Source organism: Saccoglossus kowalevskii, chromosome 11 (genome assembly GCF_978046115.1).
Source record: "Saccoglossus kowalevskii chromosome 11, keSacKowa6.1, whole genome shotgun sequence".
Taxonomy (NCBI): domain Eukaryota; kingdom Metazoa; phylum Hemichordata; class Enteropneusta; family Harrimaniidae; genus Saccoglossus; species Saccoglossus kowalevskii.
The window spans coordinates 7,172,263-7,186,597 of record NC_140651.1 but is presented as its reverse complement, the minus strand read 5'-3'; the positions used below and the strand labels follow the sequence as shown (position 1 = coordinate 7,186,597).

General features: G+C 34.7%; 1 protein-coding gene across 2 annotated transcripts; it reads right to left on the bottom strand.

Annotated features, from left to right (window-relative positions):
- Nucleotides 1-2,520: 2,520 nt before the first annotated feature.
- Nucleotides 2,521-13,743, bottom strand: LOC100375764 (cleavage stimulation factor subunit 2-like). 2 transcript variants are annotated; one of them, XM_085505698.1, is made up of 13 exons: nucleotides 13,673-13,743; nucleotides 12,940-13,018; nucleotides 10,669-10,838; nucleotides 9,929-9,957; nucleotides 8,081-8,188; nucleotides 7,494-7,613; nucleotides 6,809-6,904; nucleotides 6,226-6,355; nucleotides 5,753-5,818; nucleotides 5,555-5,728; nucleotides 5,251-5,339; nucleotides 4,881-4,985; nucleotides 2,521-4,680 (listed from the first exon to the last, which is right to left on the bottom strand). In XM_085505698.1, exons 1-13 carry the CDS (start codon nucleotides 13,725-13,727, stop codon nucleotides 4,558-4,560), a joined length of 1,344 nt encoding a protein of 447 aa, XP_085361824.1. In that variant the 5' UTR covers nucleotides 13,728-13,743; the 3' UTR covers nucleotides 2,521-4,557. The 2 variants fall into 2 exon arrangements, with proteins under 2 accessions (XP_085361824.1, XP_085361823.1); XM_085505697.1 differs by having other exon boundaries at nucleotides 5,555-5,818.
- Nucleotides 13,744-14,335: the final 592 nt, after the last annotated feature.

Here is a 14,335-nt window from a genome sequence, read left to right as displayed (position 1 = left end):
TTGGTATATTCCCTACTTCAGGTAATCTGTGGGCTCGCGACTCACTACTCACCTTTTTTAGTTGTGTTAATTTTTCTGCGAAGTTTTGCACTTTTCAACACTTTTTTTATCATTTATCTGCACAATATTTAAAAAAATGTGGAAAAGGTGTTTAAAGACACAGGGAAACAAATACTGTAATCACCAATACAGTACTAGGTGGAAGAACGAAGTCTTGAGATACTTTTTTTTCCATTTAAAATGCATTATTCGTCAAAAATTGCTGGAACACCATCAATTTAAATTATGGGCGATCCGCAGATATGTATATTTCAATATTATCACCACATATAGTGTAAAACGCCGAAAAGGAACATCACGAAAACTTTGGGATGGAAACTTATTACGCGAGAGTGATTCGAAACGCCACTTTTTAGTAGCAAATACGGTACAAATAAAACAACAATCTGGTACCCGTAACACTGTGAAAATAAATTATTCAAAGCTTGTATTTGTAATTAATGTTAATGAACAACATAAATAATACATTTTTGTGCTTACATTTTTATTTTAAATTGATGACAAAATCATTAATTTGATTTGACCAGTTAAAGGGCGGTAGTCGTCGCGCCACGCATGGGCGAGATATATGGGTCTCATATAAACAAAGATGGCGACTTTGGCTGTTGCGCAGATCAACAAGTACGAACTAAGACGTTTCCAAGCTTTAATTGGGTAATTTTCAGGTGATTGGGTGTATCGAAGGAGTCACCGGCGGTGGTAAGTGCAAGTCGCGCCCAGGTCAAACCTCATACTTTATTTCTTTTAGAAAAGCGCATTGAATTGTGGGAAAACTAATGTTCATCAACACAAATGTTGCACATGCGCAGCGCGACGACTACCGCCCTTTAAACATTTGGCTCATCCTTTAGTATGTATAAGCCCTTCAGCAATTCACCTCGCTTTTACCATGCCACGGACATTGTCGATTATTTGCATTCCCAGCTCGCTTTCACATTGACGTACATATTTGTTCTGTGGGCCTGAAAGCGAGACTTGGAGCGCAAATTAAGGTCACATTTTTTCTAGAAAAATCACATGACAATGTTTATTTTATGGCGCAATGAAATTTTTGTGTTACAATGACGTATTTTAAGAAACTTGTTCTTATTACAGAACAATTCCATAGAATGGAAGAGAACCTCCTTTTTGACACTTTAAAACACAGATTTTTGAAATAATTCAGGTAAACAAAGAACCTATGATGTCACCAGCCTATGGTAAAAGCGTTATAATACTGACAAAATTGTTTTAAGTCAATATCCAAATATTGCCTGGGAGTACAATTTCAAAATGAATAAATTCTGGGTATTTGCATTTATGAATAGGTAATGGTCATGGTTTGATAAAAACGATTTCTGCTATTGGAAATACGTTTGGTTTGCAGTCATTCATTACCAGGGTAGTCAGCAAAACCTCACTATACAGATAACCCATAATGCGTAAATAACAAATCGTAATTACTGAACAGTTTGTCACCATGGCCGTTAGCATCCAGGACTGATACATGTAAAACATTATTGTATTTTCTGGACTGGCAATTGATCAACTCATGGTCATGTATGCGACTTCACACTTTTTGTCTTCACAGTGAGCTTGATTTATTTTGTTATGCCTATTACCAACAGCCACATTTCATTCCATTTTTTATATGCAGCTTTGTAATTTTGATGCAATATTTGACCAGTTTTTATACCCGTATATTTTTACTAATTTTGGACCAAATGGGACTTGATTTTCTATTTGGCTACACATCAACATTTTTGAAAAAATATGGGTTTGGGGTTTGTGTAAGGTGATGAATACATTGAATTCTGTTTTCTTGAAATTGTCCATTATTGTTGACGTTTTGGTTTAAGTGACCAGATTTATCTCTTCCTGGAGTGTGAATAATATAATTGATTTATATTATATGAACTTGTGTATTACCCTGGTACCTGTGTAACGTCAAAAACTGCCAAACGTTTTTCATTGTGCATGCTGCCTGAAAGGTTAACTGGTTCATTTTCGCAAGATCACGTGTGTATTGCTATTTCAAAATTAATATTTACTTCCTCCAAAAAACAAATTGGAGCAAATCGCCATATGCTTGAGTAAACTGCCTAAGAACTAATACATTTGGACTTTTATAACATTTATAATGATACTGATTATTTCAATATTGACCTAGAAACTTAAAGGCTCGTCAGTGACAGACATTCTGCCACGTTGTATAATAGAGCGAGGCCCCCTCCTAGCCAATCGTCTCATTTGGATTTGAATGAGATAGATTTTAAATGTTTGGTTTATAAATCGTTACGAGCATATTTATAAGAATAAACTTACCTTTGCTGACTTGCTTTGCTTTATAAAAGGTAACCTCGAGTAGGGCTTAGAAACGCTTACATTCAAGCTAGGAAACACAGGATATCAGGTTGCATGCTACATGTTTTTTCTTTGAGGAGGGGCAAGATAGGTATATCATTGAACAGAAAGAAATGATTCATTAAAAAAGAAATAATTTTTTTATTACCACAAAAATATATATGAAGCATTCAATCTGAATAAAATAAGACATTTTTTTTATTCTATTAACTAATGACTTCGAACTAAGATCTTATTTTAATCAGTTTGATGAAGCCTTGTTCTTAACTTCCTAACAAAAAATACCAGTACATAAAAAGGCACATTAATCACCTGTTGCTAGGAGACTAAACAACTTACTTAAGGTAGCGAGACTATTATTTGTGTTGAAAATTACGATTTTCACATTTATTTATTAATTGATGAAATGCACTATAAACTTTCATGTGATAAAGTCAACATAACATAGAATGTCATGTAAGTTGGTTAAAATGTAGATTTTCTGAAGGGAAGCAAAGCAGCCTCAGTAGTGTTTTCCAAAATCAACAACACAGGTTTAATCTGTGTGCCTATAAGTTTCAAAGATAAACTCAAGACAAAGCAATGTTAGGATGTGTTATCAGTAGCTGTCTGACACACAATGAGTGTTTCCAAACATTTGAGTGGGTTGTCTCCGCCCCTGTTTGTTTCACAGATTAGTCATTTGCATATGAATGTGTCAGACACAAGGTCACACAGCCACTGAAAAAAAATCATTGATTTTGGTGTTTTCATATGCCAAATTTATCCAAATATAGCTATCCCATTCCTTTTTTTGGGGGGGTTTCCAATAGCCTTACACATTTGGATGCCCCTACACATGTTAAAACAGACCTTGATGGGAAAACAAATTGATTGTGCCGATAAACAAGCTTGAAAATCTTTGCTGTTACTTCATAGACGTTTTCTAGGAGTTTATGTTTTTCAAAATACAAGGTCTTTAACAAAAAATAACGTATATTTATTGTCGTCGGATTAATATGATATGAAAAGGCAGTTAATTGACAACTGAGCAATCACTAATACTGTGGAATACTTTATTTTCGCTGGAATTAATTTTCGCTGAAAAGGCTTTTTGGGCGTTTTGCTTGAAATTTATTTTCACTGATTTTTCATGAGTTCAATGTGAAATATAGGAAAAAAAGTATATTCGCTGGATTTTATTTTCACGGAATCATCCCTTCAGCGAAAATAAATTCCAAGCGAAAATAAAGTATTCTACAGTATTCAAAGTTTGCCTCAATGGCAATCAGATTATAATAAAATCTATTATTATACATCTGTCACAGTATCGCTATAATATTACAGCGTGCTGTAATTTTGCCGTATTGCACTGGGTATTTTCATAAAAATATGGAACGATTACTTGCGTAAGTGTCCTCTAATAATAACAAACATGGCTGCAGAGTTTGACCAGACCTCACACAAAGAAGTTTGCTAAATCTGTTCTAAATGTTTTAGATTTTGACAATCCCATGATGTATTCCTAGGAGGAAAAGATGTATTATAAGGTTATTACGAGGATACTGCAAAGTATGCACAAAGACAGTACAGCAGAAGTATCGACAAACGTGCAGCAGAGGTTGATGCGACCGCATACTGTCTGAGTTATATTATTACAGCTTTTGAGTATAATAATTCATTCTTTCGTTTTTGCAAAATGTGACAAATTCCAACAGGGAGTCTTATTCAAATGTTACGACTTTGAAAATCCATGCAGAATGTGCATTTCAAACAACAAGTGCTGCACTGTATGTACATATTATTGATGTTGGTATATTCTAGTACAAGTAGAACATTCTTTGATCGCCTGTTTATGCTTTGGAGTTGGTCGGATATGTGTGAATGGTTAACCAGCAAAATTTTAAGATAGATTTTGCTTAATCAGATTGCCTTTAAGGCTGACCAATAAAAAAGAATATATAGTAGATAATATTTGGTAATTGTTGTCCTAATAAAAAAGAAAGATTTTCTGCATCACACTGTCAGAGGGCACTATGAATGAAAATGTGGCAGTTCCAACAACAGTAACAAAACATGAAGAAATAAAAACAAAAAATGACAATACACTAAAGACATGATAGAGATTCAGAAAACATGCTTTTGAGTCTAACATATTGTGAAAAAAATATATTTTTAAGGGTGTCCTGTACTTCTGGCTATTTGTTCTTTTAAAATCATAATACTCTGTCTTTGGTCTGGAGGTAACATGGCAACCTGCTCTGGTGTTAACTGTAAAACTTGCATAATTAGAGCAGCCTGTGAGGAAAGATAACACAAATATAGAAAACATAAGACTTTTGCTAATAATGATAATAATCTGACAATAAATATCTGTCTGTTGAAGTCAAAATAAGGGAGAACATGTGGGATTATAAATTATGCATGAACTAAACATTTCTTCAAAAGAACTTCTCAGATAGTTGCCAAAAGACAGTTATTACTTGATATTAACTTACTTTTTCTTGGTCTTGTGCTGTAATATTTTGGGATGGGGAGCCTCCACCACTGGGACTGAAACCTGGTATGTTTAATCCTGGTGGCGCTTGTGACATGCGAGGACCCTATATGAAATGGTAAAACAGACTTGTTAATGATTTCTTTACTTTAACACATATCTGTTAATAATTGAGAATTATTAGACAGATATATAAGCATGTCTGAAATACAATTTCTCAAAAACAAAATGGCCGGCGATCGGCTATCTTGAGTCAAATATCAAAATGACATTCATAAGCTACCTATAATGGTTGGTGTTCCTGAGTTTAAAGAAAATCGAACAACATTTGCTTGAATCTTATTTGGACATGTGAAAATACATGTGCTTACCCCAGGTACAGGTCCTCTTTGTGGGGGTCCACCAGGTCCTCTAGGGCCGGGACCACCTCGTGGATCCACTTGTCTCGGATCAGGACGACCTGGAATTAACACTTACATTTAATTTCAAACAAAGAAAACTGAGTGGAGAAATCAGGAATCTAAGGAATCAGTATACAATAAATTTGTAATCTGTTTAAGCATAGACACTACAGTCTTGTTTAAGCCATCGTTTGTACACTACATTCAATATTCCATCATGTAAACTTTGTGCTCTTGGAAATGGAGGCTGTAAATATCAGACAGACAATCTTACCTCTTGGATCTTGTTGGGGTCGTGGATCTAATGGTGTATCGCCTAATAAACCTCCTCTAAGCTGTGCAGGTGGTGGTTGTCGTGGTTGTTGTTGTTGCTGCATCCCCATGGGTGGTCCAGGCATAGATGGACCCTGACCTCCACCCATAGGTTGACCTTGACCCCCAACCATAGGTTGACCTTGACCCCCAACCATAGGTTGCCCTTGACCCCCTACCATAGGTTGGCCCTGACTGCCAGTCATACTCATTCTTGGATCTGGACCTAGTAAAATAAAACAAACTATCAATTTGAGCAGTCCCAAACAAACAATATTTAAACTAAAGAAATACACCAATCTTAGATCACAAAATATTTTTGTTTTGTCTTACATCAACAAATCAACATGACATCGCAAATATTTAGGGATGGTAATTTTGTGAAATCTACGCGAAGGTGCACGATACAGGGATGTGTACATGTATTGGTAGTTGACAAAGTGCAAGTTTTTTTTTTACTTTAGTGTGATTCACTATGTTTTTTTATTGCGAAATATTTGTTTTTATTCAGATTAGCTGGTTTGATTTTGATCAGCTCCCCATTGAGTGAGTTGTACTCAGACCTTGGGTACAGTGGCTTTTGCCCCCCCCCCCCCCCTCCCATTAATAACTGGCCTGAAAGCATGGCACCACCTGAATTCATAGGCCCTTGTGGTTGTTGCTGTGGAGCAGGTTGAGGTATGGCCATCAGTGGTTGTGGTCCTTGTGGCTGCATAGGTGCACTAGAATTCACAGGCATTCCTTGGTTAGATCCCGGACCTACCTGAAAATGATCAAGAAATGCTAACAATGTAAGAACTGATTACATTTACATAACATAGCAGTTCCATTCTCATACTCGTGTTTGTAATGTTTGTTTATCTAAAAAGAATTTACTTTTAACAAGAGTTAGTAAAGCCATTTCAATGCTGGAAACACCACTGCAGTTACACATAGTCATCATTTTTTGTTATGACCTGTTCACAGCTGAAAAAGCCAGAGGCTCATTCTATATACAGTGTCACAGTAAGAGACAGATACTGAATTGCATGTTATATAGCTAAGCCAAAGATCGACACTCATTTATTTGGCAGTATGTTGACAACTACCAATTTGCTTACAATACTCATACACTTTCTAATCTTTTACAAATAAAATATAAACATGAAAACCTTACACATGCACTATACCAAAGCTAGATTCTATCACAGCAATAAGGATTCAAAAAAATATTTACCATGTTAGGATTTTGCATGATAGGTTGACCAGGGGCTGGGCCAGGCCCACCTGTTTCGAGAGGTGGTGCCTGAGTTTGAGGTTTATGTAACATAGCCTGTAAAACAAAATAAAACATGACTCTACAAATTGAAAGGTATACAGGGAGGGGCAGAAAGTTTATAAACATATTCATACAAATTGGTAAATACAGACTCATAAGCTTTCACTCAAATTCAAATATATAATGGTGATTGTTTCAAGAGCTCAACAATGTCAATGTCAACATGCGTGCCTTCTTGTGACATAGCAACTGCTATTTCGAACTTATTCAAAATGAGGTGCTTTCTGATTGGATGATTTCATGTTCATTCATAGTAATTATGACATAATGATTGGTCAATCGGAAATCTAACAGAAAACATTTATAATGTCCCCAGATATTTGTCCTTCACTGTACAATTTGAAATTTGTAACAGAATTTTTCAAACTGAAAATTAATGAAAATTTGGTAAATATGTGCTTCATTCATATGCACAGAACTCAGTGATCCGAAACTGCTGCATTGCTCTCACTCATTTGAAAGAACGCTCATTTCATTTTATGATAATTTACCTTGGATATGGTTTGGGGAAAAATTATGGTTATGATTAAAATATTTGCTTCAGAGTACGAGTACACAAATTTCCTGTCATAACAGTACATACCATAGCAATTTCAGGACTAACAATTCTCATCACAACCTGTGCTTGCAATAAAGCATATGCTAACTGCGGATTTTGTAGTAACATATTACGAGCTTCAACAGGATTATTCTGAATCACCATCTGAAAACAAAACAATAACGATGACGATGATTAATACTCACATCATATAATCAGTCCCATCAAATATCAGTCCTTCACCATCCAAGTGCTATATTCTTCTAGATCACACTCTCCTGGGTTCTATCCACTTGCACTGGCTTCCAATTCCAGTTTGTCAAACCCATCCACATTTCTACACTATACCGGCCACATACTCAATCTTCCAGTCCAACATCCCTACTAGCCCCTACATCCCCAGTCTTATCCACTCCCAGTTCCACATCCCCAGTCCCATCCAATCCGACTCTTACACCCTGCCAGCTCAGTCCCAATCCAATAATCACCCTAACCCTCACAGTAACATCCAATTTTAGTCCCTGCTGGACCCACACAGGTCATATTCTTACTACAATGTGATGAGATGTGTATTTGTAGCTGATCAATAGTCTTATTTAGCATGTCTTACATGAGAATAATTTGCGACATACCTTCATCTGTTTCATAAGTTCATACATTTGTTCTGGTGGTAGACTTGCAACTGCTTTGCTAATGGCAGTAGGAGCTTCATCTGGGGAACATGGTTCACCAAACGGAGACTAAAAATAAAACATTTAATATGCTACCGTATTTGTCTTCAATTAGGCGCCACTTTGTTACACTTTCATGTCATGGTGGCGCTTATTTGTGGTTAAATTTGAGCAACTTTGTTTCAAATGGCGCTTATTTCAAGCACTTCAAGTTCTAGTACCGGTAACTGTGTTACAAGCCATTGTTTTTGCTCCATTCTGGTGATAGATTATTGACAATATTTTACATTACAGTCTGACGCTTAGTCACTGTAGCCTTTATTTTAAATACTGAGTAAATGACCCATTTTCAGAAGTGTTTAGAAAGTTATACAAAAATTATCATTCTTTAGAAAACATTCACAGTTTGCCGTACAATCAACAGAAAAATAAAACAAACACAAATTCAATGCTTAGTAGTCAATGATCACGGTAGCAAAATCCGGTCATGCTGCATTCCACGGTTACGATTATTACTCAGTAGTAGTTATAATAACGTACAAAAAATAAAATGCAAGTAAAATTCAACTTAATTTCATCGTAAGCGAATGATTCTGGTCGCATGTAAACGCTCGGCGCGATTCGATGTCTTTCATGCTTCCTGTCTAGGACTTGACCTGGAACGCGTTTTTTGACCTGATAGGTCAAGTCGTTAATTAACCAATCAAAATGCTGGATGATGCCAACGTGATCAAATTACCATAGCTCATTTAAATAATGTAAGAACGCAATGCGGAAGTGATTTGCCGATGTTTGCGATATTTTGGCTTTGATTTTGGTGGGAAAAACGGCATGATTTTTTTTTAAAATCAAGAAATTAGTTATTTTTCGAAAGTAAACTAAGCATTTAAAGAATAATTTAACACTGTTTACTGTGACAACAGCGCATTTGAAACAGAACATTTTCGCATTGTTTTAATTTCGTTTTTATGGACTTACTGCGAAATTAAAAACCACGCTGATATTTTCTACAGTAGACTAAAAAGACATGTTTCAAGAGATTTTAGACCGATTTCTTAAAAATTGTTAGAAACAAAACCAATTTTTTTTTACATAAAAGCCATTCGTACAGTAACAGCGAGGGACTTCCGCGATCGCGTCCATCGCTACGAACCGGTAACCGGTAGTCGATCCGCCGGCGCCCAATTCACGATCATTACGTGCCAAAATTTCAACTTTGTCTGGCGCTTAATTGAGGTGTAAAATACAAAGTTTTTGTGGCACTGGCGCCTAATTGAAGGTGGCGCTTAACTGAAGACAAATACGGTAATATAAAGTTGATGTAACACTTTTCATTGCAGATAGATTGCCTATCCTGGTCAGAAATGGAGATGCAATGGAGAATGGATAAATATTAAATACAGTATTTCCTCTCTGAGATTCACATCTCCAATAGAAGGACACAAAAATTGCATTTTACATAAGCTGGATCATTAAAATATGACTTATTTTGAAAATAGACATACCTCAGTCATTTACGTAAATGTATGCAGTACTAGGAGGGCAAATACTGCATATGGGTATTATTTTTCTACAGCTTAATTTAAAGCAAGAACTCAAATTTTTTGTATTTATACCTGATTGTACTCCTTGAAGGTATACTTGCAAAAGTAGACAATATTGATATCCACTCTATACCACGTAGATATCACTTTTATTGAAAACATGCACACATAATTGTATACAATTATAATATTATGTCTTTACTCTAATACTAGTGAAACAAACTGCATGCAATTGATCAGAAGAATGTATTGGAAAACAACTTACCTCCACTGGTGGACCAGATGCCTGTAGAACTGAAGAAAAAATGTAATGTTTTAGAATCAATTTCCTACCACTTCATTGACACTACACAAAACAAGAAGTCATACGAAACAAGAGCACTTGTAAACTCATTTATTTTATTTTTTTATATAAGCTAATTTTTCAGCAAGGTTCTAGAAACTAGAAAGTGAATTATAGAGAATGTACTTTACACCTTGAGCTCCAAATTCAATGCTTCTCACCTTTCACAAAAAATACACATATTTTTTTTTAATAGGAAAATATGTCTATTCAAAATAAAATTAACAAAGAAATAATAGTAAGATAGTTATAAATATGCCAAATATTGAGCCACAATCTTTGTTGAAAATGTTATGGAATACCATAATTAAATGCATGCCACATAATTGAGATTTACTAAATTCAAAATTAGTTTGATAGAAAGCTGATGTTCTGGTAAAAATTTACTGACATTAAATAATCAAACCATGTACATGAACCATGCTGTGAAAACATCACACAATGGAAGCATACCCTATGGCATTGGAAGCATACCCTATGGCATTGAAAGCATACCCTATGGCATTGGAAGCATACCCTATGGCATTGGAAGCATACCCTATGGCATTGGAAGCATACCCTATGGTAGCATTCTTACACATAGGATCAGTTCATAAAATTAGAAGTCCCATAATCACATTTCCATACTAGCATACACATATGGTATTCATAGTTACACATACTTTTTAATTCCTCCTTATTTTTTTCACTGGCAGCATTATCAACCCGAAGCTGTCGTCCATTCAATTCATAACCACTCAGATTTCTCATAGCACTGAGTGCTGTTTCTTGGTCTTTATATTCACAGAATCCATATCCTTTAGGTTTACCAGTCTCTCTGTCATATACCAATCTGTAATACAATGTCACATATTTGAATTTCATAATCATAATAAATACTTGTCCTAAGATCAAATATAATAATTGTATTATAACAAGACATGAAATGACATAGTCAATGTCATTTTTACTGAAAGATTTTAACAGCTCAGACATATTGTTTTGTTATGCCACAGATTTGGACTAAATCCATCAATAAATACCTGAAATATGGATGTTGTTGCACTATTTATAAATGTATTCTGAATGATACTTGTATGACAGGCATAATATAAACGGGAGTCAATTGTGCATACGTGATATTCTTCATTATATTGCACTTGTACAGTTGTATTACAAACATAATCCAAACTAAAGTCAGTTGCAGCTAATGTATTAATTATTCACTGGATTTTGAATTTCAATATTTTTGCTGATCAGTAAAATCTGCTAAAATAAATCTACGTGCACATGTAAAATAACAATAAAACTCATTGTTTCCTTGACAAATTCATGAATATAAAACACTGTGAATATGCTCAAAACATCAGAATAGTGAAATTAATGTCAGTGAAAATAATTAGTTTTATAGTATTTTGAATGCACAAATGAAAATATTTGATTTTGTTGCATTTTTAGGCTCAGAATGGCTGCCAATCAGCCATCTTGCATAAAAAAATTATGCAAATAGACATGCATATGTGCTATATAATGTCTGATATACATATATGTGTGATGTTTGAAGCCATGTCCAAAATATGGATCCTGAACTGCATTCTTCACTACAAAATGGCCATCCATCAGCCATTTCAACAGATCCAAAAAAATAAAGCGACAAGCATCAAGGGTTCAATGTATGTACCAAATTTAAACCAAATCTTTTCCCACATGACTGAGATTCAGTTTTAGAATGGTGAAAATGTGTGATTTTGATGCAATTTTAACTTTAAAAGGGCTGCAATTCAGCCATCTAAAATTAGATTACGACACAAATGCTTATGTAAATGCATGGCATATGTGGAATGTTTGAACTTGATTGGTCCAGGCATATCAGAAATATGGATCTGGAACTGCATTCTTTAATTCAAAATGGCTGCCAGTCGGCCATGTGTTAAGGTTGAACTTAATAAATGCGGGTATTTGTGCGAGATACAACTGAACACAAACACATAGACGAATACAACACACTATTGCACTGATTAAGTGGGAATGAGTGAGAAATATTCTTGTCTACCCTTGCAGATCTTTGAGATGAGAACTCAAAATAAGTAATTGTTATTAAAATGAATAGAACTCTTATCGGAAATGACTGGACACATGATAAAATCACAGAAACCCTAGAAAGAGCTTTCATGTGCTGACAGTAGTAGAGGCATGATGTACCATACTCGTTTGACTTAGTGCCTTTCATTGTTACCATTTTACTGTGAAAGGCAGTAAATACATGATTCCATATTCAAATGCTAATTAACATTTAAAAAAAATTTTTTTACTGTTTTTGCTGAAATCAACATCGATAATTTACCAGATGCCTTCAGGAATTCACACAGAAATGTGTTCTGATTGGTTAATAACAGACTTGATCACTCAGGTCAAAGGAAAGTTTTGCAGGTCAAATCGTGCAAGAAAACATGGCGAAAATTGCTTCGCATCAATAGCTACAATAAAAAAAATTTCCAGATATAATGATGAATCTCTTAACTTTGACTGTTTCCTCATCGATAATAAATGGTAGTTAAATGCTGATGATATATAAATAATATTGTAATAAAATGTGCAAATTTTTTGGGATCATTTCTGTTTCATCATTGTGAAAATCAATGACAAATCCCACCAAAAAACAGACATACTATTCCCCCTATGGTGACGTAAAATTGTTGATTGGCCAATTTTCTGAGTGGGGTTCTTAACTAAGCATGCCTCGGCTAAAAAAAACACAATTTTGTGAACTAATTACCCACGAGTGTGGTATGTTTCATTGAAATCTGACAAGTGGTTCTTGAGAAATACATACAGACATAAATACATACATGCATATATATTGGGTACATACATACAGAGCACTGACAGGGTAACTGCAAAGACTCCTAATTGTGCTTCACACATGGGAGTCAGTACAAATAAGTAATAAATACCTAAAACTGACAACGGGACCAACTTCTGAGAAGATATCTTTTAATTGTTCTTCTGTTGCTTCATAAGGAATGTTACCAACTGAAAAATTTTAATAAATACAAAATCATAATCTAGGCATCTATTGCATACATGTACCATGACTCTCACACAAATATGAATACATGGTTCAGCAATCACATGTAAGAATATTTCCAGTATTTTGTTGTCAATTGCAAACTCAAATTGTAACAATTACTTTGCCTTGTAGTGTACATGTATATGATAATGTAATGTTGCTATAAAATAACATTTTACAAAATTGCTCTCATGGCTTAATTGTCAAAACTAGTATATGAAGGCAAGAATCATGTATCAACTATCATGATCGATTTTTTTAAGAAATGCTGTATTGATATGATTATGAATCACAACAATCATGTCCATATTATGGAACATTGTAGTTTAATTGAAAGGGTTATTATTCACGAATGAAGAAATAATTAACACACATGAACGTAAAATAAACTGTAAATAATCTGGCTTGCGATGAATGAATGAATATAGACGAAACCGATCCCCTATTTCTGGTTGTGTCCCTCCACCAAATCGTGATTGCGATTAAACATGCCGCGCATGTCACTAAATATTGTTGCAGTTATGTCAATCGCATCACTCTAAAACATATTGCCTAAACACTATCATAATCCTGGCCACCCTCAAGCATTAAACGTAAATACAGGTTATTTAACTCACCGAAAACCGATCTTAAAGATCGATCAGTGGCAGCACTTTGTCCAACAGCCGACATTTTGTTGTGAACATGTGTTGGTACTTCTTTCCTCAAACAAGTGCCTCGGTTTTAGAGCAGCGCCCTCAACACAATGCAGACAACCATATCATTTTTTGTTTTGGGGTGATTGCTCGTTTTAAAAATATATTTTTGTTGGATTGAATAAGCCGAATCTAGAATTAGGTCAATGTCTATGTAACTTATTTTTGGTGTATTATTACATAATATTTTTTATTCAATGATAACATTTTAAATTTTTTTTTTAACTTATTATTATATTAATATTATTATCCTCATTAAAGTTACTACCACATTGTGTGCACATGGTGCATGAATCAGGTCATTCTTATGTGTTCCACAATGCATACATGATAGTATCGTGGTATAGATGGTACAAAGTGCTCGTCGACCTGCGATATGTTATGTTGTTGACATTGACAAGTCTACAACTACACACCTAAACACACCCACTTAGAGAGAGGATTCTTTGAACTGCATGTTCAATTTATGTATATTACACAGAAAGCAAAAATTGTGTTTATTGAATGCAAAATCATTGAAACATATTATATTTAGACAATAGACTTGACTTTGTCATTTATATTTACAGTAAGCACTAGTGCGTC

Bases quoted from the DNA above. Each gene is read 5' to 3' on its own strand.
- LOC100375764 (XM_085505697.1), bottom strand. From the start codon at position 13,727: ATGTCGGCTGTTGGACAAAGTGCTGCCACTGATCGATCTTTAAGATCG. The intron at 10,839-12,939 runs GTATTTATTACT...ATTGTATTACAG, and splicing joins GGTCCCGTTGTCAGTTTTAG to ATTGGTATATGACAGAGAGA. The intron at 5,819-6,225 runs GTGGTGCCATGC...TTATTTTACTAG, and splicing joins ACAAGGGCCTATGAATTCAG to GTCCAGATCCAAGAATGAGT.